This window comes from Chaetodon auriga, chromosome 7 (genome assembly GCF_051107435.1).
Source record: "Chaetodon auriga isolate fChaAug3 chromosome 7, fChaAug3.hap1, whole genome shotgun sequence".
Classification (NCBI taxonomy): domain Eukaryota; kingdom Metazoa; phylum Chordata; class Actinopteri; order Chaetodontiformes; family Chaetodontidae; genus Chaetodon; species Chaetodon auriga.
Window position 1 is genome coordinate 4,578,990 of NC_135080.1, and position 27,170 is coordinate 4,606,159.

General features: G+C 40.1%; 1 protein-coding gene across 5 annotated transcripts in view; it reads right to left on the minus strand.

Moving 5' to 3' along the window:
- tenm4 (teneurin transmembrane protein 4) overlaps positions 1 to 27,170 on the minus strand; it is a 146,164-nt gene that overhangs the window by 98,459 nt on the left and 20,535 nt on the right. For all 5 annotated transcript variants that reach the window (XM_076734713.1, XM_076734712.1, XM_076734710.1 and 2 more), the window contains exons 2-3: positions 14,578 to 14,860; positions 13,191 to 13,463 (exon numbers count right to left, since the gene is read on the minus strand). In XM_076734713.1, the coding sequence (XP_076590828.1) occupies positions 13,191 to 13,463; positions 14,578 to 14,800 (496 nt within the window). In that variant the 5' untranslated portion in view covers positions 14,801 to 14,860. The remainder of the gene's footprint in view (positions 1 to 13,190; positions 13,464 to 14,577; positions 14,861 to 27,170) is intronic.

The following is a 27,170-nucleotide window of genomic DNA, read 5'->3' on the forward strand; positions in this document are numbered from 1 at the left end:
AAAATGGAAATTATATTTGTGTAATAAAAAAGCATTACCACAGAAGGCACAACTCCATTTAAGGCTGACCCATAACATTTCTATCAGCACTTTAAACCCAGCATCCATTACTTACAACTACTGTGTCCTCTTAAAGAGACGTTGAATGCAGAATTATAAATGGATGGTTTGTATAAATGCAGAAAACAAGCAAAAAATATCTGGCCATTAGTACAGTCTGGAGTGCCTGCAGGAGAGTTTGGACACTAGAAATAGTTAGAAATGGGTGATTTAGATCAAATTAGCAGCTGTCACAATATCCATAAACACATTCACAGACAATGGGCCCCAGAAAGAACAAACTTTTACCCCTCATTCCTCTTTAAATGACACCAATTTAAGGATGCAATCAATCAGTGCTAATCTCTTCATCTGCATGGAGGAGGAGGGAAATATCCAACTAAGACAAAGAAAAAGCAGCAGTGGCACACAAGCACTCGCACACAGCAGACCCACAGATGCCAGCGGCTTTCCAGAGCATCACCTAGGAAGATGAAAAGGAGGCCAGAGTGGCTAAGAGTACAGATGGCATTTCCACTCTGTGACTACAAGCACAGACTCCTTCCACAGTCATCTTCTACCCACATCCCTGCCTGGCTTCTGCCACTCTCATCCACCCGGTCCATCCTATTTCTCTGTGTTGCAGGGACAGTGGGCCCTGCAATCCAGCCGAAAGACACCATCTGTTTCGACATCTCTGTGACAAACAGAGGACTGAATCAGACCGGAAATGTGAAGCTGAAATCCTGAAAAACTGAATGGAAATTTCTCCTGTTTGAGGAGAAGCGTCACTACTGCTGTACTGCCACCTTCTTAGATAATTCCAGGAGGAGCAACTTTTTAAGTGTTATCCACGAGAAATTCACTGGACACCTAGAATAAATGCTGCTTAAAAACTGAAAACAATTAAGTTTTCAAACTGCTCTTTTAGAGCTGAGTAATCACTAATTGAGCCATTTGCAAGACTCCTCGTCTTCAAGCCCTTTTTTCTTTTTTTGCTCTTTACTTCACTAGTCTTTTGAATCAATGTTAGTTCTGACGAGCTCTGACACTGCTAAATCCCTCCATGCAGCCCCATTCAAGCATCACGGGGGCTTTCTTTGTTCTAGGATAAAAAGTAAAGGTTCCAATCTCCTCACCTCTTGCTGTTAACAGCATCCTGCAGGCATGTGATGGCTGTTTTTAAGGATCTCTTGGTCAACACAAGTGTTTGTAACCGACATCATGACAGGATATCTTCTCTAACGGCACAGAAAAAGTGGCGTAAAAGCAGGCTTATAAACACATCCACACCCATTTGGCGACTCCTCTGCAGAGGATTCTGGACTTCAAAGACGTGCACATGGTAATCTGCTTTAAATGGATGTTTCTGGGCCTCTATCATAGCTCGATCATCAACTGAGCCGACTTAAACCGTGGCTGAAAAAACAATGCTAATAGTGGATAATTATCAGCTTTTACTCCGTCTGCACTAGCTGCTCTATTCCCTCTCCCATCACACACAGAGGCTGGTGAATAAACACAATGGCATGAATAAATAATGACCCCACAATCCTCTTAAGGTCCCCGAATTGTGAGGGGGAAAAAAGACAAAAGTTTACTTTTGGTGTTTGAGAGCAAGCGGAGCCTGAAATTGTAAGCGACTCATTAGGGCTACATGTGGCTTGCCTGGGGCCTTGCTGAACAAAGATGGCACTATCCCCATCCTGTCATTTCTCAGCGCACTGTAGGCCTGGCCTAATAAAATTCTAAAGTATACCCTTAAGAAACAGCAATAGTACATTCCCAATAAAAGACAGTAAAGAGCTTAAGCACTGCCTTAAAAATATGAAAACCTCACATCTTCCAAACTTTCTTCTGGAATCAAAATTTTATTAGACTGAGTGGGAATGTTCGGTGTGCTGAGAAGGCCACCTTCGCCTGATTTGTGCAGATTTGCTACGCTGTGTATAAATGTCAGAGCAATATCTATGCTTTTATGCTAAAGGATCATACCTCTGTCAAAACATTATTTCTTCCTCTCATCATGCTCTCCAGATGGCTTACATAAAAGCCCACTGTTTTTCATTTCAGACACTTTGTCAGTGTTAAAGAATTGATTTGTGTGTGCCTCCCAGCTCCCACTGAGTGCATGACAGTTCAAAAGGCTATCTAAAATACATGCTGCCAAGAGGCCTGTGTTTCTAAGTGCTTATATAATTTACACCATGGTTAAACCAAAGCCACTGAGAGTCTGCAAAATGGCAAACAAGTATTTACAATTATAATATAGGTAATATATAAGGGTAATATAAGGCTGGCTGCGTCAATGACAGAAAGAGAAATCCAGCATCTGTATTTGGAACCATTTAGGTACATCTCTTAATTCTCTTTTAAGAAAAAATACCAAGTTTTTGACACAGTGGTAGTAGCAAGAATGTAGTAATAAATAACATGTGCAGACAGGAGACACCTTTTCTGGAGCGTAATTGTAGAGACTTTGTTCAGAACAAGGTAAACCAATTTTAGTTCCACTGAGGCGAAGATTGTAAAATAAGTTGCCTGGGGTAGACGGAGTCCTAGCAACTGGAGATGGGCAACAACGTGAACACGAGGATTACCTTTTCATACTCAAACCAGTGGTGAATCAGAATGGGAATTTCATATATTTTTCTCCATTGCTGAATACTGAACATTAACTTCAAGACGTGATCATTTTAATAATAGCACAGGTACCTGTAGAACAGTTTGGACACTGCAGTCAGGAGCCGTTATGCTGCGATATGTTGTTTTTATTCTAATATGTTTAGATGGCTTTTAAACTTATCACTACTTATCACAATCAGTCAAATTCATCAATTTGAGTTTTGGTTATTTTTGAATATAAATTTTGTTTATTTGCAGGATCAGACTGAAGCAAGTTATTTCAACCATTTTTAACTGATCAGTAGCAGATGCGTGAAGCCTGATCCATTTTCAATCCTTTGTTGATGGCACTCTTTTCACTCTCTTTGGGTTGTATTGTTACCTGTTAGACACTATGCATTTTTTTTAAGCAAATGCATTTTTATCTAATGCATTTTTACTGAATGTTTGAAAGTGAGGGCTGTCAAGCAACGCTCCTATCAACAGTTCCATATGAAAATTTTAAATGTAAATTTTCCACTCAGTGGTCCAAGTAACACCTGCTTCCATTATATGTTTCAAAAGCTACTGTGACAGCTGCATGTTCAGTGACACTGGACCACCACGTTTAAATAAAGGTTCACCAAATGAATGGAAAAAATCCTGGCCTAGCAGCATTTTGTGACACTGAACCAAATCACCTTTTATAAATGTACAGTTTCAACTTTTCAAGTTTGAACTGAGCATTTTTCACAGACTGAGCCCAAGGTTGCATTAGGCTAAGAAGCCCATCCCTTTCTTCAATGCTGCATCTTCACTGTCTTTCAGGTAATACTGACAACAAGAAGACGATGCAGTCCATTACAAGGGTGGCAACTGAATGCAATTAAAAAACCACAACAATCAAAGTCTGACCCGAAAGCAGCAAGCATCCAATTAGTGATGTACACTAACAAGCTGTAACCTGCAACCTCTCGCTCGCTGAAATATGCAGAGATAATTCTTTAAAACTTCCACAAAGTCAAATTCACTTCTAGACTTCAGGGAAATCAGGGTCATCGGGGTGATCTCTCAGAGCTGAAAACAAATCATTCTGATGCCATTTACCAATATAAACAAGGTTCAGAAAAAAGAAACTCTTTTGTCCTCACTTTCCAGGTTCAGCTCTGGAAAAAGATTACAATACTGTTGCCTCAGCCATGGACCAGACATATTCTCTGGGGTCATACAAGCGACGTGTGTCTTTTTAATACCTGTATAATTTTTAATAAGTGTTTATCAGTCAGCTGACTGACCAAGGTCAGTTTATTTTCTATTTCCCGAATTAAGTTTTCAAACTTGACATTTTATTCATTCCTAAACTCAGTGTGGAAATGTTTTTGGCTGTCCTGGACTGTATTTCCCATTAGCACTTAATTAAATCTTAAAACTGTTACACATCCAACCTCCGATGAACCAGTGTTAGTGCTCTGCTCATAATAAGTGAGTTTAAATTATCTAAATAGCTCTAAGTGTGCCTATGCCAAAATCTGGTGATTCACACACTGTAAGCATTGAGGTTTGAAGACAGACAGACTGCAGCTCTGGTGTGACCTGCTGCAGAAGCCAGCAATTCAGCTGAGATAAGACTAGTGTTTCCAGTGAGACAGCAGTACTTCACGGGAACCACTGAAGGCAGAGGGGAAAAAAATCTAAAGCTTATGTCCTGAGCTATTTTCTTCAACATGAACAGGCTGTGAAATTTCACCATGCCGAGCTACTTTCACTGTGAGAGAAATAATACGGGAGGAACCTCAGCTGTCCAGCACAACAAGGCTTTGGAACAGCAGGGTCTTTATGTGTGTCAAAATCTTCCATGTGTGCCACCCCTATATTTAAGTGTGCTAATCTTATTCTGAATCACGCAGTACACTGACAAGCCCTGAGAGCAAAAGCGGGAACGCTGCAAATAATTCGTATTAATTATGCTAATTAATTAATCATTACAGCTGTGCTCGCATTACGTTACCACACAAACGATCTTGTATTCCACATGGTTCAAAGTAAAAAGTAAAAAGAAGTACAAATGTTACACATCTTCTGAAAATGTACTATGCTTGTTGTGGCGTGGTTCCTTACTCAAAGATGTACCTAATTGCATCTTCTACCCTTAAAGCATGACAAGTATTATCCAGCTGTGGATGACGAAGTGACAGACAAACATTTGCATTACCCGAGCTGATGTTTGCTGATGAATCTTTTGTAACTCAAGCAGCCCTGAAAGCTCCGTACCTGGATTGGTATCAGAGGCTTACACTGACAGTATCAGAGGTGACCGCTAATGAGAGAAATCTCTGCATGGAAGTTTAACTGCGTCTATCTAGGGCAACTGCACATTATGATCGCTGTTTCCTCAGCCTCAACAACAAGCGCTAATTGCTTTCACTTGAGATAACTGGTTGTTCAGAGCTATCTAGAATTGCAACAGACTGATACACAGTGTTCAAAAACATAAAAAAACAGGTCAAGATGAGATAAGATACTACTTTTTTGTAACGTATGCTCAATGAGGAAAAAAAAAAATACAGGAGAGCAATTAACTTGCATCAAAGGACCAATCACACATCTTTGTGGGCTGGGTATCAGACAGTATTGACTACTGATCTGATAGCATATGCTGATTACAGATCCAGAATATCAAATCACCGCCTTGCTATTTGTATCCCATTTTATACACGGAGAGCAGTTCTTAAAACTAACATAAATATAACATGAGTGTGGATAATGACTGTATGTTAAACGGATACTGCTGAGAGATGGACAGAAGTTGTGAGACTGGGTTAAGACGATCCTCCGTGGAGGAGGGCTCATCCTGCTCCATGTCGTGCTTTGAGCTGTACTGAGGCCCCTGAGCTTTGGTGGTAAGATGGGCCCTGATGTGCTGTTGGTTTAGACTGTCAGAGGCACTGGCAGGGAGCGGGTATGCAACTCCACAGATAACAGACCAAAACTGTCCACAAGGGCCTCTAAAACCCAGCAAATTAGCCTGCAAATGAGCCAGAGAATATCTCTACTAATCCATGATCTGAGCAGAGACTCTGCCAAAAAAAGTAAACAAATAAATAACTTCACAAGAAATACTGGGGGTGGAAATAACCACGGCTGTGAGCTGGGAATCCACTAGTGATTTCTTTGAAGCATCATTTCGCCTGATATTCTGCTGCTACGATGCCTGTGACCATCTCAGAACAAGCTTCCATGTTGCGCTCGATGTGGATGCAGTGAAATTACAGAAAACACTGTCCCCTACAGCAAATGATCACAGTCTCTGTGTCGCTTTTGGCATCGCTGTCACTGACGCCAAAAGGCTTCTGTGATAGAGATGTGATTATATTTGTCTCTACAGTAAAACTGATAGGATTACCAAACCTGTTTCGACGGTCTGACTGTTTCTGTGGTTCCTTAAAACACAATATTCTATACATACCTGTCACTTATTTTAGGACTTGGCAAACAGAAAAGATGTCTGCATGCTCTGACTGTTTAATATCTTCCATCCTGATGAGCTGAACAAGCTTGTGACTTGTTTGAGCCATTGTTCTGAGATTTTGGATAGTGGTGTTATTTGTTAGGAAAACTTAAAATGAAGAGTATTTTACACAAATTCTGCATTCTAGCCTTTCATGATTCTCCTCAGTTTTGCTATCTGCAACATGTTCAGTAACAAACAAGCTGATTAATGTTTATGTTACTGTAAGTACTGACATTAATATTACTGATATTACAGAATAGCCTGTAGCACAAAGAAAATTACGAGCCAGGACTGTGATCAATAGCACAACCTTGCTGTGCAGTGGTACAAGGTGAAAAGAATCAGGCCATATTATCTGTTACAACATTCAAGGTAAACCATCACAGTCAAAATATGTCTTTTAATTTTATAATTGTTCAATTTCAATGCACACAAAGTTACAGTCCACTATTGTAAATGTATTATTAATTTACTAAAATAAGATCCATATCTGTCCAGACCGTAACATATACAGTAATGACTTTGAAGGAGTTTAATAAAAGATATTAAGTGTATTTTTTGGCAAAATGGAAGTTCTCACTACGCTGACATGTATGAGTCCAGTCAATAATTTCCAGTGAGAAACGTGCTGTCTTCACTTAGAGACTGTTTTCACAGATGAGGATAAAGGACTTACAGACACAACAATCACCCGAAGCTCAATATCAGCAAAACAAGTGAGGCTGTGGTGGAGTACAACACTTCAAATATGGATGTAGTGCAAAGACGCTACAGATGATAAAAGGTTGATGCTTCACACACATTCACCCGGCAGCACGGAGGATCTATACAATCACGACACTTTCAAGGTGGACATCCAAGGTTACTGTCACCAGTTCAGTATCTGACCATGTGAAATATGGTCCCAATCTGCCCTTCTGTTCCTGAGTTAGGGGGTTGAATAATGGCCAGAAAAGTGTTTTTGCAGGACATTATAATGTCACAGTGAAGCTGACCTTTGACCTTCAGCTTCTCAAATGTTAATCGCTTCATCATTTTATCCTATGAGACATCTGTGTGAAATGTAACTATAATTACTATATGAATTCTTGAGTTATGGCCAAAAATGTGTTGCACGTGTGAACCACCAAGATGAAATAGGTTCATCCTTGAGTGCGACTGAATGTCTATACTAATTTTAAAGAAATTCCCTCACTGTCTTACTGAGCTATCGCATTCACAAGGGCGGGACAGACTTCTGGACGGAAGGACGGACAGACGGACGCACAACTTGAAAAATGCCACGACTTCCCAGCAAAACAAGAAAGGATTTGCTTACTATCTTAAATACATCATTAAAATATCAAGAGCAATAGCTTGCTTGCTATTTTGCATGGATTTGGGATTTTCTGTCAATTTTAATTCAAAGAAAAAGACCTGATAACAACGTCACTCTCACATATGATAATAGACTTTGCTGTCCAAGAATTCACATAAAAACTATTTCCTTAGTTGCTTTACACATGTGCCTTGTGTGTGTGCGTGTGTGTGTGTGTGTGTGTGTGTGTGTGTGTGTACATGCAAATATGTTGCTGCTACTCCAAGGTCACAACAGGAAACCCCATCTCTGTGGTCCTACCACACTGCTGTAAAACATGCCCTAATGAATCCAGCCCTGTTATACAGGAAATGTCTTGTCTAATTGGTCTGATTTCACTTCACTCGACGGGCTCCTCACACGGTGGTGAAGCTCCGGGGAATCAGTTCAAAGATAAACATATCTTAAATGTGGAGTGTGCATCAAAGACATTCGTTTTTTCAGAAGGGTGTGGCCATCAGCGTTGGCATTTCAGTATGCACGCTCTGAGATTCAGACGCTTGAATCGAAGTGTAGAAAAATGCTGCTTGTTCTGTGGTTACTTTTCATTGTGCAGAGGGTACGTTTCTAATGTGATTGGCTTTTTTCACTCATCTGTTGTGACTCAGATGTAGTCTAGTGAGTAATATCAGAAGACGTTTACTCTAGAAAACATTTCATTGTGTTAGTCATGGTGGACTGTAGCAGTGGTACAAAACAATGTTCGTTTAGACATAATAATGTTTCTGTGACTTCTGCAGACTCAGACTTTTACTTTGGCTCTATTTGAAAAACACAACGCTGCTTTTAAGAAAGTGAAGGAAAACAGACCATCATTAGAATTAAATACAATTAAATTATAATAAACAGACTGAGCAATCACTCTCAAGTTCAGTAAATCATCATGGCTGTGGAGTTGGCGCTTACTGCAAGAATTTTTGTCTCTTAGTCCATTTTATAACTCAAGAAAAGCAATTCTAATTGTCATCATTGTAATACTTTTTTTTAACCATCTTTTTGTTTTTAGTTCTAGTGCTATGTAGTAGGAGACATAACTAAGATTGGAAGAAGTTTAGTGGAGTATTACTACAAGAAGTTATTCACTGCCATTCTTAGTAATTTTAGGATTTGTGTAATTGTGTGCAAAGCGGACCAGCTTCATTAACATAATACATCCTGAATAATATTAAGGCACTTTACATCTCAATTTGAAAATTTAAGGTTGTCAGCAGCAAGGAAGACAGAAAAAAAAATCTTATTTCAACAACTGTTAAGCATGTGTATGAAAATGCAGAGTCCACATGAAAAGACAATCTGACAACCCAACATCAATAAGTACTGCTCTCACCCCAGCTAAGTGTGATCACATCAGCACATTAGCTACTATGTGCTTAGGCGGGATAATGCTGACTGATTCCGTGCAGCTAACCATGCAGAACAAAAAACAGAATTGAGTTAAGAAAGCCGACCATCGTTCATCTCCTTTTTGTTGCAGTTTCAACTCATTAGTCAGTGGAGGAACCTAAAAAGTGTGTTATCCTCACACTTGCTTGATGGTATAAAGGCACGGCTTATGCAAGGAAAAGTACAGACAAACAGAATAATTCAAACTTCTCATGAAAAAGACTGGTGCCAGTATATTTTTGTTAATCTTCATGCCATTCTGCTTTCTACGAACGTGCTTATTTCAGTCTAAGACAATTTCTAAGATCAAATCAAGCAGAATTGGAAATTGTCATTTCTCTGATCATTATGTCCAGTCTCTTCAGCCAGAGACTCAACTGGCACTACAAACAAGAACACATCACACCAATCCTTGCATCAGTCTTCTGGATAGCCGAGAGAGTTTCTGAATCAGGCTTAAGATTTTATTGAGTACTTTTAATGCAGAGATGGATATGGGTCCCTCCATCAATACTTACACTTGCTGTGAACACTTAAACACTTCTATTGTTACAGTTGCAAAAGTAAAGTTCACAATCAGGAAATTTTGTCATTACTGGCTGTTTTTGTACCAGATTCTGTTTTAAAAGCCAAGTCAGGTCATACCTACTAGTAGTCCTACTACTAATAATAATAATATTATCATAGTTGTAGTACTAGTTGTAGTAGCTGTAGTGGGGGGGGGGGGGGGGGGTAGTAGAAGTAGTAGTGTATAGCTAAAACACAACCAACAGTCAACACTGTGAATTGAATGAATTTGTTGAAAAAAATTGAATGAAAAAGACCTAAATCAGCTCAGGTGTTTTCAAAAATCTGTTTAGTGACCTAAAACTACAGTTTGAATGTGGACGAGGACAAAATGTAGAGGAAAATATGTACTTCCAAAACATCCATACAAAAACATCCAAAGAGTGTGGAGTGGAGTGTGTGTTGAGATCTCAGCAGAAACTTCCACTAGTTGCTTATGTGCTGCAGAAAATCCAAACTGAGAGGTTATGGAGGGACTTTCACAAGAAGATTTCACTGGTATTCCTCGAGGCTTTGCCCCGAAGCAATGCCTACAGCGACCTGGATTTCAGTAATGAGCAATAATAAAAAATAATCTAAGTCCAGTAACTGAATATCAAAATATATATATAAAAAAACTGTGCTCTGAATAATATTACACTGTAGACACACACACATACACACACATACATGTGTGTGTATATATGAGCTTGTGTGTCATTATTGTATTACATTATGTGTCTGTATATGAACTGTTCTCATAAGGGCTTGGAGCAAAATTTGGGCACCCTGCATGGTCAGAATCACAGCTCGTAAACGCCGTTTGTAGCTAGCTTAGAGTCTTTCTGTTCTTGTCGATTGGATTTTCACCCATTCTTCCAGCAACAGGCTTCTAGGTCTGTGAGAATCTTGGGTCCTCTTGCATGCACTGCTCTTTTGAGGTCTATCCACAAATTTCCTGTAATGTTAAGGTGCGGAGACTGTGAGGGCCTAATTTAGATGTCACTGTGCAAATGGCTGATGCTGAATTTTGTGGTGAGAATGCAGGAAAGGATGACTTTTTCATGAAGCGTATACACACACACACACACACACACACACACACACACACACACACACACAGACATACATATCCCATTAATCAATACAGAACAGATCTCCCAGGAGGGTGGAGTAAGGGAAAGCCAAATCAGTACACAACTAACTGCCCACTGGAAATAATTACATTTTGTCCATCTAAAAATACCAGCGTCAGTCACACAAGCTCTTTTAATCAACAGGAACTGTGTAGTTAGCTGACTTATGGAACATGTGACTAACAACAGTGCCTCGACAAGCTTTAGTGGCCCCTGCCAGTTCTCATGGTTACAGAAACGTAATAGTGTAGCCATGACAGTGGGAGAAAGCTGGGATTAGAGAACACATCTAGATAAGATGTAATGGGGTAAAACCCAGGAACAGCAGCCCTTTCCCAAACCCAGCAGGTCGGGCCGGCCTCCTTGCTGTTCAACCCCTGTAGGATGTGCAATGACTCAGCAGTCGCTGGCTGCTGGAAATGTCCTCGAGGAGCTCCCTAGGGACCAGAGACGTACTGGGTAGAAGAAGCACATACACCTGAAAACACTGCACGAATGCACTTTCGACACAATACGAGCACAAACGCATAACAATAAGTGCTTGACATAACTACTTACAATCAAGTACAAAATGCCAGTGATTGAAAGACCCCATAGTCTTTGGATACAGTGAAACATTTATAACCAATGTTTTCACTTGTTACTTGTCTATCATCCCATGGTAGGTTAGAATCTTAACAAAGGTAGCCACTAATTTAATCATTACGTGAAATGAGTCTGAGTAGAGTGTAGCACATCTTTATCAGCAAGGGGTCTTATTCACAGTACATACAGGAAGACTCAGAATCAGTTGAGCATCAAGAAAATGTTTCAAAATCGCTATCGCTTATTTGCATGCATTTAAACCAGGGTCAAGTAAGTCACATGTGAAGACGGGGAGAGCTGCCCGGCGGCTTGAATACATTAAGGCCGAGTAAATGGTTTGTTGATTTTAAAAGATTAAAGCACACACAAGCAGACCTGCTTGATGGATTTTAATTAACTTGCCATATATAAATTGTATGTTATCAGGCATTACTGAATTAAATGCTGAACACAAGTGCTCTTTCTGCTCGGGTGAGTTGAATAAAAAGCTACTTAGAATCTCGATTGCATCTCCAAGATGTAGCATGATGCTGCAGCTACGGGTGCTCTGAATCTATTCCAACATACCGACCCCTGAACAGCCATCCAAGGAGATTCTCTTTAATTATGTACAATACAGCCAAGTCCCCTGGCATCTCAGATGATCAAGCAGAGGGATGCCATGCTCTCTCCCCGAGTCATTCGGGCAAATGGATTCCACTTCCAAGAGTCATTTCTGTCAGTTATAATAAGAAGCTAATACATAATGTGACACACTCTGAAATGCAAAACTATTCACAAGGTTCTCTGCAATGCTGTGCAGGGGCAATTAGAATTTTGCCGCTAGGCCCTTGATGAGTTCCTCTATCTCCGAAGTATCCTGGGAACAGTATCATAAATCTGCCAGTTAATATGCATGATTTAGGTTTGTGTTTAACTTTGCATAATGTGAAACAGAACTTAAAATTTTACCACATAGCACCGCTGAGTAAAAAAAAAAGGGAAAATAATTCATTTTGGCAGTAAACAGTGCAGAAAGGAGTAGGCATTGTAGACACAAAAGGCCTGTGTGGGTAAAAGAAACCTGTCTGTCAGGTACTGCCTCCACACGGCACTGAATTCACTCCAAGAGCTTTTTCTTTCAGTGTAGACACTATCCAAGCAATTACCAAGTTGTAACTGAGTTTACTGACAAATAAGCGCTGGGGGGACTGAGCTGAGAATCAAAATGGCACTTCTGCTTCCAAACAGAATTCTGTAATCTCATGACTTTACAGCACATTAATCTACAATTTGAATAAGAGTATCTTCAGCAGAACTGCTATTATCTTCTGGCTTTTTCCAGCACTTGACATGGCTCACAGTTACATATTCCCTGAGTTCAAGTGACCTTCTGAACAAGCACACAGGCTCATCTGGCCCTTGGGGGAAAACACCAAGCCACAGAGAGATGAATTCGATACATATGGTTTCCCACTTCTTGGCAATAATTTCACCAAGAAAGCTGCCAGACCAATTCCTATCAAAGTGCACATATGATTCACACACTGCACTAAAAAGAAGAGAGGGAGAAGAAAATGATGTGGGAATGATGAACAGCGCTGGGAACGGTAAGCCAAATGTCTGGCTGTGCTGAAACACTGATAATTGTCTTTTTCTTCAAGAGGTCAAATCCGACATATGATTTAAAAGAACTTAATAAAAATGCAGAGTTCGATTTGGTGAGATGGAAATAGTGTTTACAAAGACAGAAAAGATGCTACTCATCTTGTGGTGGTATGGATTCCAGTGGAGCATTGTCAAAAACTAAACAGATCCAAACCAAAATAACCATCATTTAGTCTCATGGGGTATCATGCGGAACAATCTAGCTTGCGTTTTTGGCTGTCTCAAAGATATAGCATGTCGTCCTGCTGCAGTGTGCACGAACATGCTTAAAAAAATAAACACTAATCTATTCCATTTCAACATGAAAATCAAATCCGCATGGAAAGAGATGCATTGTAAAAATCAGCTTGCCTGATAAGGAAGAGAGAGAAAAGTACCCTACCGTTTTCTGTGTTCTCGTGTTCAGTGTCGGTGAGAGTTAGGTTGGAGTTTGCCCTGCTGGAGAGGCACGAGCTGCGGCCTGACTTGGTGTTGCTGCGGCCCCATAATCTGACCACATGCTCTGGTGACATGATGCCATCTGTCTCTGTGTCTGCATCTGAGCCCACACTGACTGAGTAGTCGCGGTGTGGCAGCCCCAGGTCAGTCCTGTATGTGGCTACGTGTGATGGGAGGGCCTCTCCAAAGCCGAGGTTTCGAAGGGAGAAGTCTGCTCCTGTAAATGCAAAGCCAATGAATACAAAGCTCTGGTAATGAAATCTGCCACTAACTGCATCACTTAACATAATGAACTGTATTCATTGCAGAAAAATATGACAGCAATACCCTGGCCTTCAGCGGCGCAGTAACAATTTAAAAGCAAAAGGTTTCACAAGCAGCAGTTGTAGAGTTACATGAAGATGCAGATGCAATTAGTATTTAATCATCTTTAGCATATTTCAAAGTGTTGCTTTCAACACACCTATGTGATGTCAGATGCCAGATTTGTATCTTGTTTTCAGTTAAGTATATGTCAAAAAGGATTAGCAAGCTATCACATTCTTCCCACCTTTTTTGGAATCGGTGTTATACAATTGATGTTTTCGTTTTTTCTTCCATTCATAAGCAACATTAGTTTTCAAATGCCACATGCCTTTTATATCTTTACATGTCGGATTTGAAAAATGAGACATCTGTCACTTCAATTTTCTCTCTCCTAAGTTCTCTACCAAGGTAATTGGAATTACCACTGCAAGTCATGAGACTTGTAAAGCAGTCCTTGATGATTTGAGGATCTCATTAGATTCTGTAACTGCTGAAAATGAAAAAAATAAATAAAAAAATCAAAGGCTGTTTCTTTCCTTCAGTGCACCACCTAAAGGACATGGCCTATGTTACTATGATTAAAATTGTATATTTTTTAGTGAAGCGGTAGACCTATGTCTCAGATGGATTTAAGGTTAGCTCGACAGTGTCATCACATCTGATTTGAACTCTGATGATCAATAATATATCTGAACGAGCAGGTAAAGGTATGCATGTCTCCCATGCAGTTTTTAACACTGGCATGGTGAGTTCAATCCCTGGTCACCTCTGTTAATAGTCAAACAATGCAGAGTGACCTCTACAGCGACTGAATGTGAACTGCAAAGAGACTCCTCATTAAATTGCAATGATGCCTATATTGAGATCAGGCACCAGGCAGCAATGTTCCCTTCACCTAATAACCTGCGTGTCGTTCATTGTGCATCGCTAATATACTTATAGATGAAGCGTATTAATATCAATGACAATCTCTGTTATTGACATAATTCCACAGTATTTCTAATATTGGCACAGCTAAAGCTAACCTTGCCGGCTGAACTCGTCCACTTCGTGATGAACCATTTCCTTGACACGGCTCCCATAGGCCATCCTCGAGTCATGGTCGAAGGCCTTGAGCGTTTCGCTTGAGCTGTAGGATTTGGGGTTGGGTTTGCCATCCTCACTGTCTGCTGAGGAGCTGGTGTAACGGCGCTCTGTGTCCTGCCGGGCCGTGAGTGAGCGGTAAGGTCTACGTTCCTTCACTTCCATGGCTGACTCCACGCTATTTTCAACATCAAATGTGGGTTACAGTGCCAGTTTAGAGTGATTCTGTAAAAGAAAACCACAAACAAAAAGCACAGATACGTGACGCCTTGACAGCATCTTTAAATGCAATCCTTTCATGCATCATCAAAAATACAATCACTTACAACCATCATTAACAATTATATTAAGAGGTATCTAATATAAACATCATTAGGAATTGGAAATCACTTCTACACACACACAAACACACACACTTAACCAAGCAACTGTGAGAATAAATAAAATGCAAATGCATGTTTCCAAACAGCCGTGCATGCATGGCTCAGCACACACAGGGAGAGCATGAAGAACCGCCAGGATTAGATTTAATAAAATATGGCACAGCAAATCTTGCACCTATAAAGTTTACGGTGCAAGTCTCCCACAAATATTCTATTTTATGTGCCATATAGAAATGCTGGGCCTCCAGCATCTGTAAAAGTGGCAGGTGTCCTTCCATGAATTGTGTTGTTTATAAGTTACAAATCATCACCAGTTGAAAACTGAGGAGCTAAAAAAAACTAGGGCTACACTGAACCAGCAGAGATGATTAAAATCTGAAACATAAAACCCCAACTGTCAACTAGCACACCGAGCATAAGATCAATGGAGGGAGGGAATTTTAGCATCCAGCTATGTCCCGTGTTTTATTTTCTTGCCTTGAAAGACAAAATATTCAAAACGGCAGAAAAAAAAGAAACAAGCTTTAAAAGAAGTCGAATATATTCAAACATAAATGTTTTTAGTTTCGCTATATATTAAAAAAGTAAAACAGACAACAAATGAGAAAGAAAAAAAGTGCTGTTATAGTGCAACATGATCTATATTAATATTACAGCACTTAGCTGATGACACAGTGCAAACAGCTCATTCGAAGCGACCGCATGGTTTTAAGATATTGAGCTGGATTAAGAAACGTCAATGTGGATGCGAACTTGATTAAAGGCTTGGTCGCTGTTTACTTTGAGGCTCGATCACTGAACATTGGTAATTAGTGAGCAGACACTGAAGCAAAAATATTCTCCTGCTTCTTTTAAATCCAGTGTTATGATGATATATCCATGAAAACATGTCATGAGCTGAAGACCTTATCATTCATGCTTCCTCTATACAACTCGCTCCATGCTTGAAAATGTATTTTACAGCAGCATAAGTCAAAATGGGATGCAAGTGACTGGATAAGAGAGCACAGATATTTGAAAGAGAGATAAAAAACTACTCGTGGTAAATCTGGGACTTTTTAGTGACAATATGCTTGTGTTGTTTAGACAAGGATTTTTCCACAAGATAAGCTCTTTATGAATACTGTATGAGATTCGTGCTGGACAGAACAGTAAACAATAATCCTTAGTGAACTATATTTGCCCCTGCTTCCAAAAAAACAAAACCAAAAAAAAAAAAAAAAAACCTTTATTGAAGAAGCCATTGTAGGGGTTGGGGGTTTCTTTTTGTATGTATTGACAGCTGAAAAGATCCTAGTGATTAATGACTTGGGGCCTCAATACCAGGACCTCCGCCACATGGAGAGGGGAAATGCTCCCACTCTGCAGCCGCAAGAGCACTTCAGCTGCTCCCAAGATTTCTGATGCAGCTTGTATGGGTTGCTAATTTTTACCTTTTTGCTCAAGATCCTTGATGCTATGCAAATGTGAGAGAGCACAGAACAAGCAGCTTTGTAAAGTTTCAAGAATGTTCTGTAAAGTGCATTGTTTTTGTTTCCAAAGAGCTGAGCTCAGTGCTTCGGCCATCTCTCTTCTGTACAGCCCCTGCTCCTCATTATTAATCGGCTGGTATGCAATGAGATGTATCTTTGAGGCCATGGGAAACCCAGAGGAGTTTTTCAAAGAAGCAACAGGCCATACACGATGACAGATGCAAATGTAGGTCCTGCAAACACATCCACCTTGACTGCAGCTGTCAGAGTTTCCACAAAAAGCATGTAAAACTAAACAGTGCTCTTATTCATAAATAGGCTACATCTGGCATTATCATTGTGTTTCAGCACCAGAAAGCAAAGCTGTTGTTTTTGTTCATCTGTCTATGTCTAAATCATGGGAGAAGGAGCCAAAACAAAGAAAATGCCACTGTTGTATTATTTCAATGTACTGGTACGTGAAGATAATAAACAGAAGGTTTTACTGAACCAAGATGTCTCAACACTTAATGAGAAACAGAAGCAAGAAGTGATAAGAGCACTATTTTTAAAGTATTATTATCATCTCATAGCAAGGCACAGGGGACTGAAAGTAGAAGCTTGAAACACTGAAGGAGAAGGTTAATGAGGGCACATTCACAAAGACTCAGTTAGAAAAGTTATTTACAAAGACCAGTGAAAAATGACTGCCATGGATTGAAATCTCTGAAACGAAGATAACAATCACTGGCTTTTATTTCAAAGACAAAGTTCCTCTAAAGCTTGAGCTGCAGAGCTTGAGCAGTGCCAAAAAGAAGCTAACTGCATATCTATGCAATGATCCAAAATCAATTGAGGTCTCTCTGGATAGACAAAAGAAATGGTAGATGGTCTGTTTTCCCCTTTCAAACAATTGCACACTCTACATTTTTCAATTGCATTGTCTACAATTGGCCAGAGTAGAGTCAGGCTGTCTGTGGGTGTGAAGCAAAGGTACAGCAGTTGTAAGCAGAGTAATAATTTGGTTCTGCAGAGGAAGTGTTGCAGCGACTGAATTGCGTCAACAGATACAGTGATGTTGCATACAATGCTTGTTGATTTGTATGTTGAGGGCTTAACCGCAGACTCACACATCATTAAACATCCTTTTCTTCAAGAGCTAAACAACCTTGGAAGCACAGCCTACGTGTGAAGGTGTGGACGTGATCGATCGCCATGGCAGAAGAATTCTGCTCTTCAACGTTTCTACGGTGCAGCCAACAACTGAGAACAAATTATGATCAGACAATAAATGTTCTGAATAGGTGATCACTGATAAGCTCACGACGATCGAAACTGCTCCGGAAAAAGTTAATCACAAGTTCATTCTTTATGCTGCCTGCATTATTTTACTGTCTAGGATCAAAGATTCAAACCAGTTTAACATATCGGACAAAAGGCAGAACTTCAGTTTAAAGTACTGCCAGTGTCTGAAGGTAAGTAACCACCCAAGCCATCAATCACATACACACTTAAGTGCCACTGGATTGGCATTGGATGAACACACAGGGTGGCCAGCTATGTTCTTCTGTTAAAGAGTTCTCTTTTCAATGCAGGCCATTACTTCCCTAAATTTCAATTTCGCATTAAAAATGTAATCATCTTCGTCACTACAGATCTTTGCATAGGCCAGTTAACCAGCAGCACTGTTCTTAAACACACAACCAAAGGATTTATAAGACTCAATCAATACCAATTATCTTTTTCTGATTAACTTAAGAAAACTTCAGAAAGTAGGGGAAAACACCCATCATGAGCTCCCAGAGGGCAAGGTGAACTGTTTGTTTTGTCTGGCCAGCAGTCCAAAAACCAAATATATTCAACATACAATGCAAGAAAATTGAGTTTTTGCTGCTCAAAGGATGCATGCTTGTTAGTATTAAGTCCATCCATGAGTTTCCCGGCCAAAAATGGGGGTTGATGTTAAGTTTTGTTGAATTTTTTTCTGATTGCGTTCCATTCTTTCTGGATAATCAGCACTTCCAAACTCCCCAAAACCAATTAACGCTAAAGCCGTATAAATGTGAGCAGGCTGAAAACTTTGTCGCTTCAGAGGAGTTCCTTGATGCGATGGTAGCTGCTTGCACTTCACAAAATCTGTCAAACCAACCCATGAAACAAACCACCAGCACTGAATGGGCACTTCCAGAAGCCCCTGTTAAAACACTCATTGAGGTTTTTGCTGGGCAGATCGTTGTGACCATTGCTCCAGTGTCAGGAGTTGGTTAAATATGGGATCTAAATACGTGGGTGGCGTTTGGGGTACAATATAAATGCAAATGACTCTGTACTATCCATCAAACAATTAGCAGTGTGCTGAGAATTGCTATTCAGTGCTGCGGCATATAAATCTCGCCTTCACTCTGCACACAACCCTGTTTTCCATGATAATTAACCGCTTGCTGCTCTTTACATGTTGCAGATTTTCTATGCAGAATTCCAAGACTTATGTTAACTAACATTTTCAGGAGACACAGAAAACAGATGAAGTAACACACATGCACGATGTTTGACAAATCCCTTGGAGTATAATACGATGATTACAGATTACTTGTCTGTGAAATCACTTAATTACTTACTACTATTACTAATTACTATCACTAAGATTGAGACATAATGTGTTACTGATTAGTGATGACATTTTTAGACAGATTACTGCTGATAAACAGAGCATGAGCTAAATTCCAATTTATAATCTCAGCAAAATAAAAAAGTAATATCTGCCAGTCATTGTCAACATATATATTTAAGGCATCAGGTGACAAAGTTTTTAAAATATGTTTTTGGTGTATATCTGTTTTGTTATTATCTAATCTGGTCACGTCGTCAAAGGATTAGTGACAGTTAGCTCACAACACTGCAGACAAAAGGTATATACACAAAAGCAGCCTGTAGTGCAACAGAGAGGAAATTTGGGCAGATATCAAGAACATTGTCTACAAGATCCATTGAGAGCAAGGAAAGCTCCATACAGGCACCACTTATTTCTATTCTGGAAATCTTTCACATGCCTCGGCTCTATAGAAAACCCTCCTCGGTCAACAGAAAGGTGTGTTTTCAATAGAGGAAAAAAAGACTTGGGTAGATGAGGTGGTGGGGGGGGGGGGGCTGAATGGCTTGCCAAACAGACCTGAATTCTGTAGTGCTAATGCAGGCTGGGGAGAGAGAGGAGGGGGCATGGTAGCGGAGGGGCATCTCAGCAGCCGCCTCCTTCCGGGATCAAAAGCGAGCCCCGCCAGCGAGTAAAACAGAATGCGTAAAAGCCTTAACATAAACAAAAGTAGCCTGGGCCCACTGCTGCAGCACGCTCCCTGCTACTAATCACTCTAAGCAATTCAAGGCTTCGTCCTGACAGAGGGAGCAGGCAATGCAATAATGCTTTTAAACCAGCCTGGTAAATAACATGGAGAAGCAGTCTATTTACAATCACTTCCTGCACTGATGTATGCCCTGACCTTGGCCAAATACAGCAAAATGTTAGCAGCGCTATGTCAGGCCGAAAAGTTCACTTATCCATTATCAATATTTCTGGCGAACCACAGAAAATACATTTGTGTGTTTTGCTGGTTTGCCACTGCAGCATAGGTGCATGTGAGAAATGATCCAGCTACATATCCTAAACTGAATTAAAGGAAATAAGTCATCTGGACTCATAAGGTTTACTACAGCCCCGAGGAGCAACTGAGACAACAGATAAATTTGAAATTCTTGCAGGTTTTAAAGAGGAACTCTCCACTGAGGTGAAGTGCTTCTGTTCCCAAGCATGCCTGGTGAGTGCAGAGGTCACCGTGGTGGTGACCTGTCTCTCATTAGTCTACGATTAATGCTCATTATCCTGCAAAGGCTAGACCTGAGTTTGATTTATAGTTTGGCCTGCGGTGAAACCAAACCTAATACCAGCTAAGCAATAATCAACTTACTGTAAACTTGCTACTGTCAAAGTTACTGTTACAAATGTCTGAGGTTTCCTGCTGTAGCCTGAGGAAGGTCTATGGGAGCGCAATGCTGCAAATAAATGATGCTCTGATCAAAAATATTTTACATGCAGTTCTGTAGCCTTTGGGGTTAGTTCAAAAATGCATTTTCCCACTGCATGTAAATTGTGTCTGTTTCATGTGCCAACTTTTGAGATATCTGCCTTAGAGATTTCAGCCACTGTCACTAATTCAATAGAGGTGAATTGAATTACATTTTTGCTCACAGCGCTGAAAAATTACATTTAAAAAAATTAACAGCGACGTCTTTCCAGAAGCAATGTCCCTGTTATTCTAAATATTCCACAGATCATGCTGTCAACATTTTCCATTAGAACTACTTTCTACCTAAGATACAGTCAGTCCCTTTGAAAACTGTCAACAGCAAGGTCGTCACACGGTGAGGTGGACAAACAAGAATCCATTTACCTCCACTGTCGGTACAGAGACACATACTTCAGAGCTTTAGTGGATAAAAACTAAACTACTGTAATACCAGTTACTGTTAGAGTGAAAAGCATGTTTTTGGTAACATAACTCCCAAAATGTGGGAAGGAAAGGAAATCGTAATTATGAGCCAATGAACTCATTAACATACTTTATATTGACCTCTGCTCCAAGATCAGCTTGCATTCCTCAGTCTCCTCCCACAGCGTTTGGACCACACACTCCTGTAGCTAACAGCAATATATTCAACAGAGTTCTTTCAGGTGACATTATGAGCCTTCTGGTAGCTAAACTGGAGGTAGTCTGCTATTCGTCCACATAATGTGGGAACAGCTGGTGAAATCTCTAAATGTACTGTATGACCTCACCATCTGAACATATTTTAGCGCACACATTAATTCATACATTTTCTTGCTGAGCGCTGATCAATTCACTCTCATTTTGATTTTGAATGCCACTGAATATTCTGAGCAATTCTGCACTTCTACAGTAGAATTATTAAATGTTGGTAACTGGTCAAATAACCAGTACCGTCTTACTACAAGTGAAAACCTGTGCGGCTGGTGTTTGACTTGTCCTCTCTGCATTTCTGAATGGACCAAACCCACATCAAAGAATCCTTTCTTCTTACTGTAGCTTACAATTTTAATTATAATTTTGGACAAATACTTCTCCAACAAAATCTTCACAAAAGCACCATCTGTGATTCCTAGATTTTTGAAGTCCATTGTATTTTAATGTAATACTGCCACTTCCATTTGCCTCAGCATCTCAGAAAAAAGCCCTTTACCTTTCCAATGCTTAATATACGAATGGCTTTATCAAATGTCACTTGCCTTCGACTCATTATACAAAAACTGGTTGTACTGTACAGGCCTGTTCTGTATTGGCCTTACAAGTATTCATGCAATTGATGTCGCCACTTTAAAGAATGCAAAATGAGGTGAAAGTTAATGTTTATTGTTTTTCCCCCCAGCACTTTATTAGTTTTCCATTCAACCCTGAGTGTAGGCTGCCTAGGTAATTTAAAAGACTCTGAAGAGTACTAAAGGAGCAGAAATGGAAGCAGGTGACTCCCATGCTATGACATTGCATTCAGATGGTAGAATGAAATGGCTGCAGTTTCTTAGAAAACATAATATTTACAAAATAATTCACTGATGTTATCACACCTGGGTGCCACTAATGATCCTGCAGTTTACTGGGTCCAAACATGGTGCATGAATTATGTTTAGTAGTCTAATGGTGAGGTAAGTGTAACATTTCACTCATTCTGTTAAAATAAATATATTTATTTAACATTTTGTAAAGAAAAAAGTAAAATGTTTAAGCAAATCAAAAAGATACAGTGCAGTACATCCTGACTGTCTAGACTGAGATGAGCCAGATTTCAGTTGACTTTTCAGAATTTGTCTCAAATGTGTCTCAAGTGACCACTTGTGTTTGGATTTCACTTGCCTACCCGATATGCAAATAACCATGTAAATCACTTTGATTCCTGTAGGCCAGAAAGAACTGACTGCAAATAAAGTCTATACTCACAGTCCACAACATAAAGAACTTTGTCACCTGAATCCCTAAAATCAGTGGCTCCAGCATATTGGACATGAATGTGTTGTACTGTGGGTGCAATCACACCTGTGTTTAGAGCTGTCCACTTGTAATCAGATCACCTGATGCATGCTTTTCTTCACTCGGCTTCTTTCCCTGTGTGCCAGGATATGAAGACAAGGCCAATAAATGGAAGAACTCCCCTCAAAGAGACTGTGAGACAGCACTGGCTGCTGGATACCAATTACAATCCACTCACAATGGAGGTCCTGATATTTCCTCATGATATCTAACTCCTGTATGCCCAGAGTAAGGAAGTGCACTGCAAAGATCACAAACTTAGCAAGGTCCTAAAATCACCTATCACCACAGTAGGGGCCCGCCCCTCAGGGGAGAACCAATCATTTCTTTTTAACTTTCCTTTTCTTGCCGGATTCCCTGAGACATTTGGCAATTGAGTGTAAAATATCACATCACATATTGGAATCTTAGTTGTTGAGTTTACAATGAAATATAGAAATATTAATGAATATTAATTTCTGGCAAGCACTGAAAATGAGTAGTATTGGTTTGGCTGTTGTCCATTGAGTCGCATTGTGTGAAGTAAGTGCAGGAAACACAGCGCCGTACAATTATGTATATACAGTATCATATACTGTATATTCACAATACAGTGAACACAACATAATCACCCCCTGCCAATCAAAATAAACTATGACACAGTGGGAAGTGCTGTATTTTTTTCAATTAAAAGTGTCAGTCAATCACATAAACTGGACTAATTAGGTTTCCTCACAACAGCAATAGTATGGATCTTAGCAGGGCATTGCAAAATGAATTAGCTAACATGGCGGGCTTGAGAGAACACGAACATGAGAACCATGTGATAACCCGAACAAGCAGCATGAACAACTGTGTTGTTGGAGACAATAAAACCAGCTGCTGTTCAATATCAACAGTAAAAAATCAGCACACACAGCAAAGCCAGGCGGAGGGTTCCTGCATGGTAATGATCTTACTCTAAGTGCCTAACTGAGTCATCTCTGCAAGCCCTGCTTTGACAACCACACACCTCCCACATCTCCCATCTCAGCAGCCTCTGGGTGGGGCTAATCACTCTGTAGCTTCATCATCGACTGGATGACAGCACTGGCTGTAAAGATGCTCTGTCTAGAGGGCGTGGCTGCTGCAGTGGCCTACTGTAAACACACAGGGCTTGTTTTCTAGGGCTGAAAACAGAACACCACAACATCGCATTAAAAAAAAAAAAAAAAACATGACATGGGGAAATGCATTTTGCCATCTTTTCAGTGCTATAGTGCAGACAAGAATCCCGAGAGGATTTTCCCAGGGCACTGAGAGTTGGTGTATGCTGATTTGCCCCTAACTGATTATGACATGAAATGGCTGACGGGGAGCTTGGCAGTGCTGTGTTGACCTGCGCAATCCCCTTCCTCTGCCTCGAAGGCACCAGAGGTCTGCACTCTCTGATCCCAATGGCTGAACATTAGAGAGTGCTGCAGCTTGTAAAAAGCCTTACGCACAAACGCCTGCGCGATCCCTGTTTTCTGCTTATCTACTATCATCTTTTAATGCAGCTTTTACTCCCCAGTGAAAGCCTCATGTAACATGCTGTGAAAACACAAAACAAAACAAAATCAAAGATTCACATTGTGTCTTTTTCTCTGTCATCTTTATTGTTGATGCATAAGAGGGAAATGGCCTTTCATCTATCAGGGCTGGGCACTGCATCCTCCTATATATGAATTTAATTCTCCAAGTAAATTAGGATTGATCACCATAGCTCTAGGCCACAATCAGCATCCATGATCCAATCAGGGCTCGGCCCTAGACAGAAAAGGATACTTCCATAAATAAAAACCATATGAGAGCCAGCAAGTGCCCATAACACTGGGGGGAAATTTGATTACCCTCTCCCTCTCTACAGGTGTGCTTTTAGCCTCCTACCTTCGAAGACTGCCAGTCTGATATAATGCCACACTATGTGCATCCTCATTGTTGTTTTCCTGCACTAAGGGTTTTACATCATACTTGCATCAGCGGATGTGAGCACCACATGCTGGAGTCACTGCTAAGCAGGCGATGCCCATGGAAGCCTGGCTGAGGACGATCCCAGTGAGACAGGATCTGTCAGGAGCGCCTTGCCCAGCGACACCCAGGGTAATAAATTACCCAGAATTAACACGTCATCCTGCGCTCCACACAGCAGCCGCACTCCACTCACGCCATGCCGCTTAATGGATCTATTAACCAAATGGATACAGGGGTAAACTGCTTTCAGAGCTGAAATTCTTGTTTGGTATATGCTACAACATAAGCTGAGAGAAATCTGCTCTTGCATTTGACATTAAAAATGTAAGTAGGTTTTCATGCAGGCCTCGTGCAGACTACTTTTTTAAGATTAAATACACATTCTTGATTAAGAAATGCAACATTATTTAGTGTTAGAGCATTCTGATTTATGGAGGTTTTGTGTCCACTGACTTGCACATTTTTTACATATCATCTTTGTTGGAGTAGTTATGACATCCTGTGCTTCAGACAGGAAATCTGTGCAAACAGAAAGCACTACGAATTGACAGCAAGCTCAGAAGCTACCCGCAGCACTCCCTGTGTCACCTGTTTGGGAATTCCTCTGAGATGTGTCTCCACAGCCATTAAAAGCATACTATCCTGTTGATGCCTGTCGCTGATAGCAGGGGATATTTAGCAGATAATTCAAAATGCCAGTTTCCCGGTCTGTATCTCCTTGGCATCTTTGGCACGCAACCAGCACTGTGACATGCTGACAGCGTGGCACACGGCACCAGGCAATTTCTGACCAGTGCTCACTGATCACAAAAGGTAAATACAGATAAGAGCGAGGCTCATGGACAATATCATTTCTTTAGGACTAAGCTGAGATGTTTAGTCTGTAGTGCAGGTGATAGACACTGTTCAAATTAACACTCACCTTTTGCAAAAATAAATAAAAATAAAAACTGTAAAGCATGTACGACTGTATGAGTTTAAAAATGGCTATTTTCTCACAGGCTAAAACTGGTATGGACTACACAGCAATAATCCCTTCTATTTTATCTCCCTGCCATTAGGATAGTGGCAACATTTCTTCCCCCAAAGCTTCATCTTTCCCTTTTTCCACTTTTTGCATATTTTGCCTGCATCAAGAAGAAAGCAGACCTCTGGAGCCACAATGGAATTCTGAACAGTGAGAAAGCATGGAACCTGAAAAGCATAAAACTATGAAATCTGAATGATAAAACCTTACTGAAAAATATGCATAATGTTGGTGGTTGCTGCAAAGTAGAAATTCTAATTTATGACATGGCTTCATGCACAAAATGGAAGAGATCAGTCACCAGTCAACCAAGGCTGCTGTTACATTATGTGCAGTTTAGTATCTCCTATGAACACATTTCTTGTTGACTCTCTCTGAATTCAAGAATGCAAAATCCTGGCTTCAGGCTTTCAATGGTATCTTTACTAATTCATGTATTTTTACTTTAAAAAACTTAGAATTTAAGTAGTTTTCCCTAATTATGTGCTCTTTGCTTTCATCCATTTCTGACTCAACCTCCAATTAAATTTAAGATACAACCAAGACTGATCAGTTGGGTAACTAAACTAGAGAAGGAGGAGTGATAGAAACAGGGGGGGAAAGTATTGGTCTAAGTCACTCTAAATGTGAATTAGTGAATTAAAACAGAAATGGCAGCCATGTCAGTTTCTCACCACAGTGTTCCTCTTTCAATAATTCATTAGAAACTTTTGCTGCTTTTTTTCAGGATGTATGACACACATCCAATTTTTCTTGCATGGTTTTAACAGAGCTCCACTACTCTTACATAATCTTTCAAGAATAAATCTCCACATGCTAAAAAGTCACAACTATAGCTGCCAATTAAGAGATGATGCTCCCAATTGCATCCACAGTATCAAAAGACAAAATCTGCTGGATGGAAGCATTCCTGTGGGCATGTCTCTTGAAATGCTGCAAACCTCAGCCTTGCTTGTGAGGAATCCAGCCGTTATTGAAAGAGGACTGCCACATAAGACCACATCCAATTCGTGAGGAGTTAATTGGGAAGGAACTGCCATTAAAATTGACTTTTTTGACAGTGTAATAACTGCAGGCTTACTGTAGCCACTGAGACCGTTTCAAATTTTTGAGCACTCTGGACGTTTTAAATTCATATCAGAACAGTGACCAACTCCGCTTTAGTCCAAGTCATGTTTTAAATACAAATACCGAGTTGACATGTGGTACAGATCCTTTCGTAGTCAAATCCACCATAATGTCCAGTGTGATTCAAATAACAAATCAAATGAAGAAACCCAAATCAAGTCAGAATAAATCACAGTCCAGCACCAATGAAATATAGAAAATAAAGTCTTCTAAGTTCATTTTAAAAAGTGTTTTGCATCCAATCAGTAGGAAAACCTTTCAAATTAAGTCCAAACCAAATCTTATTTGATTCTTTTAATTAAAGTCTCAAGTAAACAAAAGTGATTTGGAAAAGTTAATATACTGCAACCTGAGGAATGACAGAGATCAGCAGCACTTCACAAAATGCCAGTGAAGGAAAGGAAAGCTGATACTCATATTAAGTCTACATCTACCAGGTTTTTTGCTGAGCATCAAGGTTCAAAAGGGGAGAGACCTGCTCAC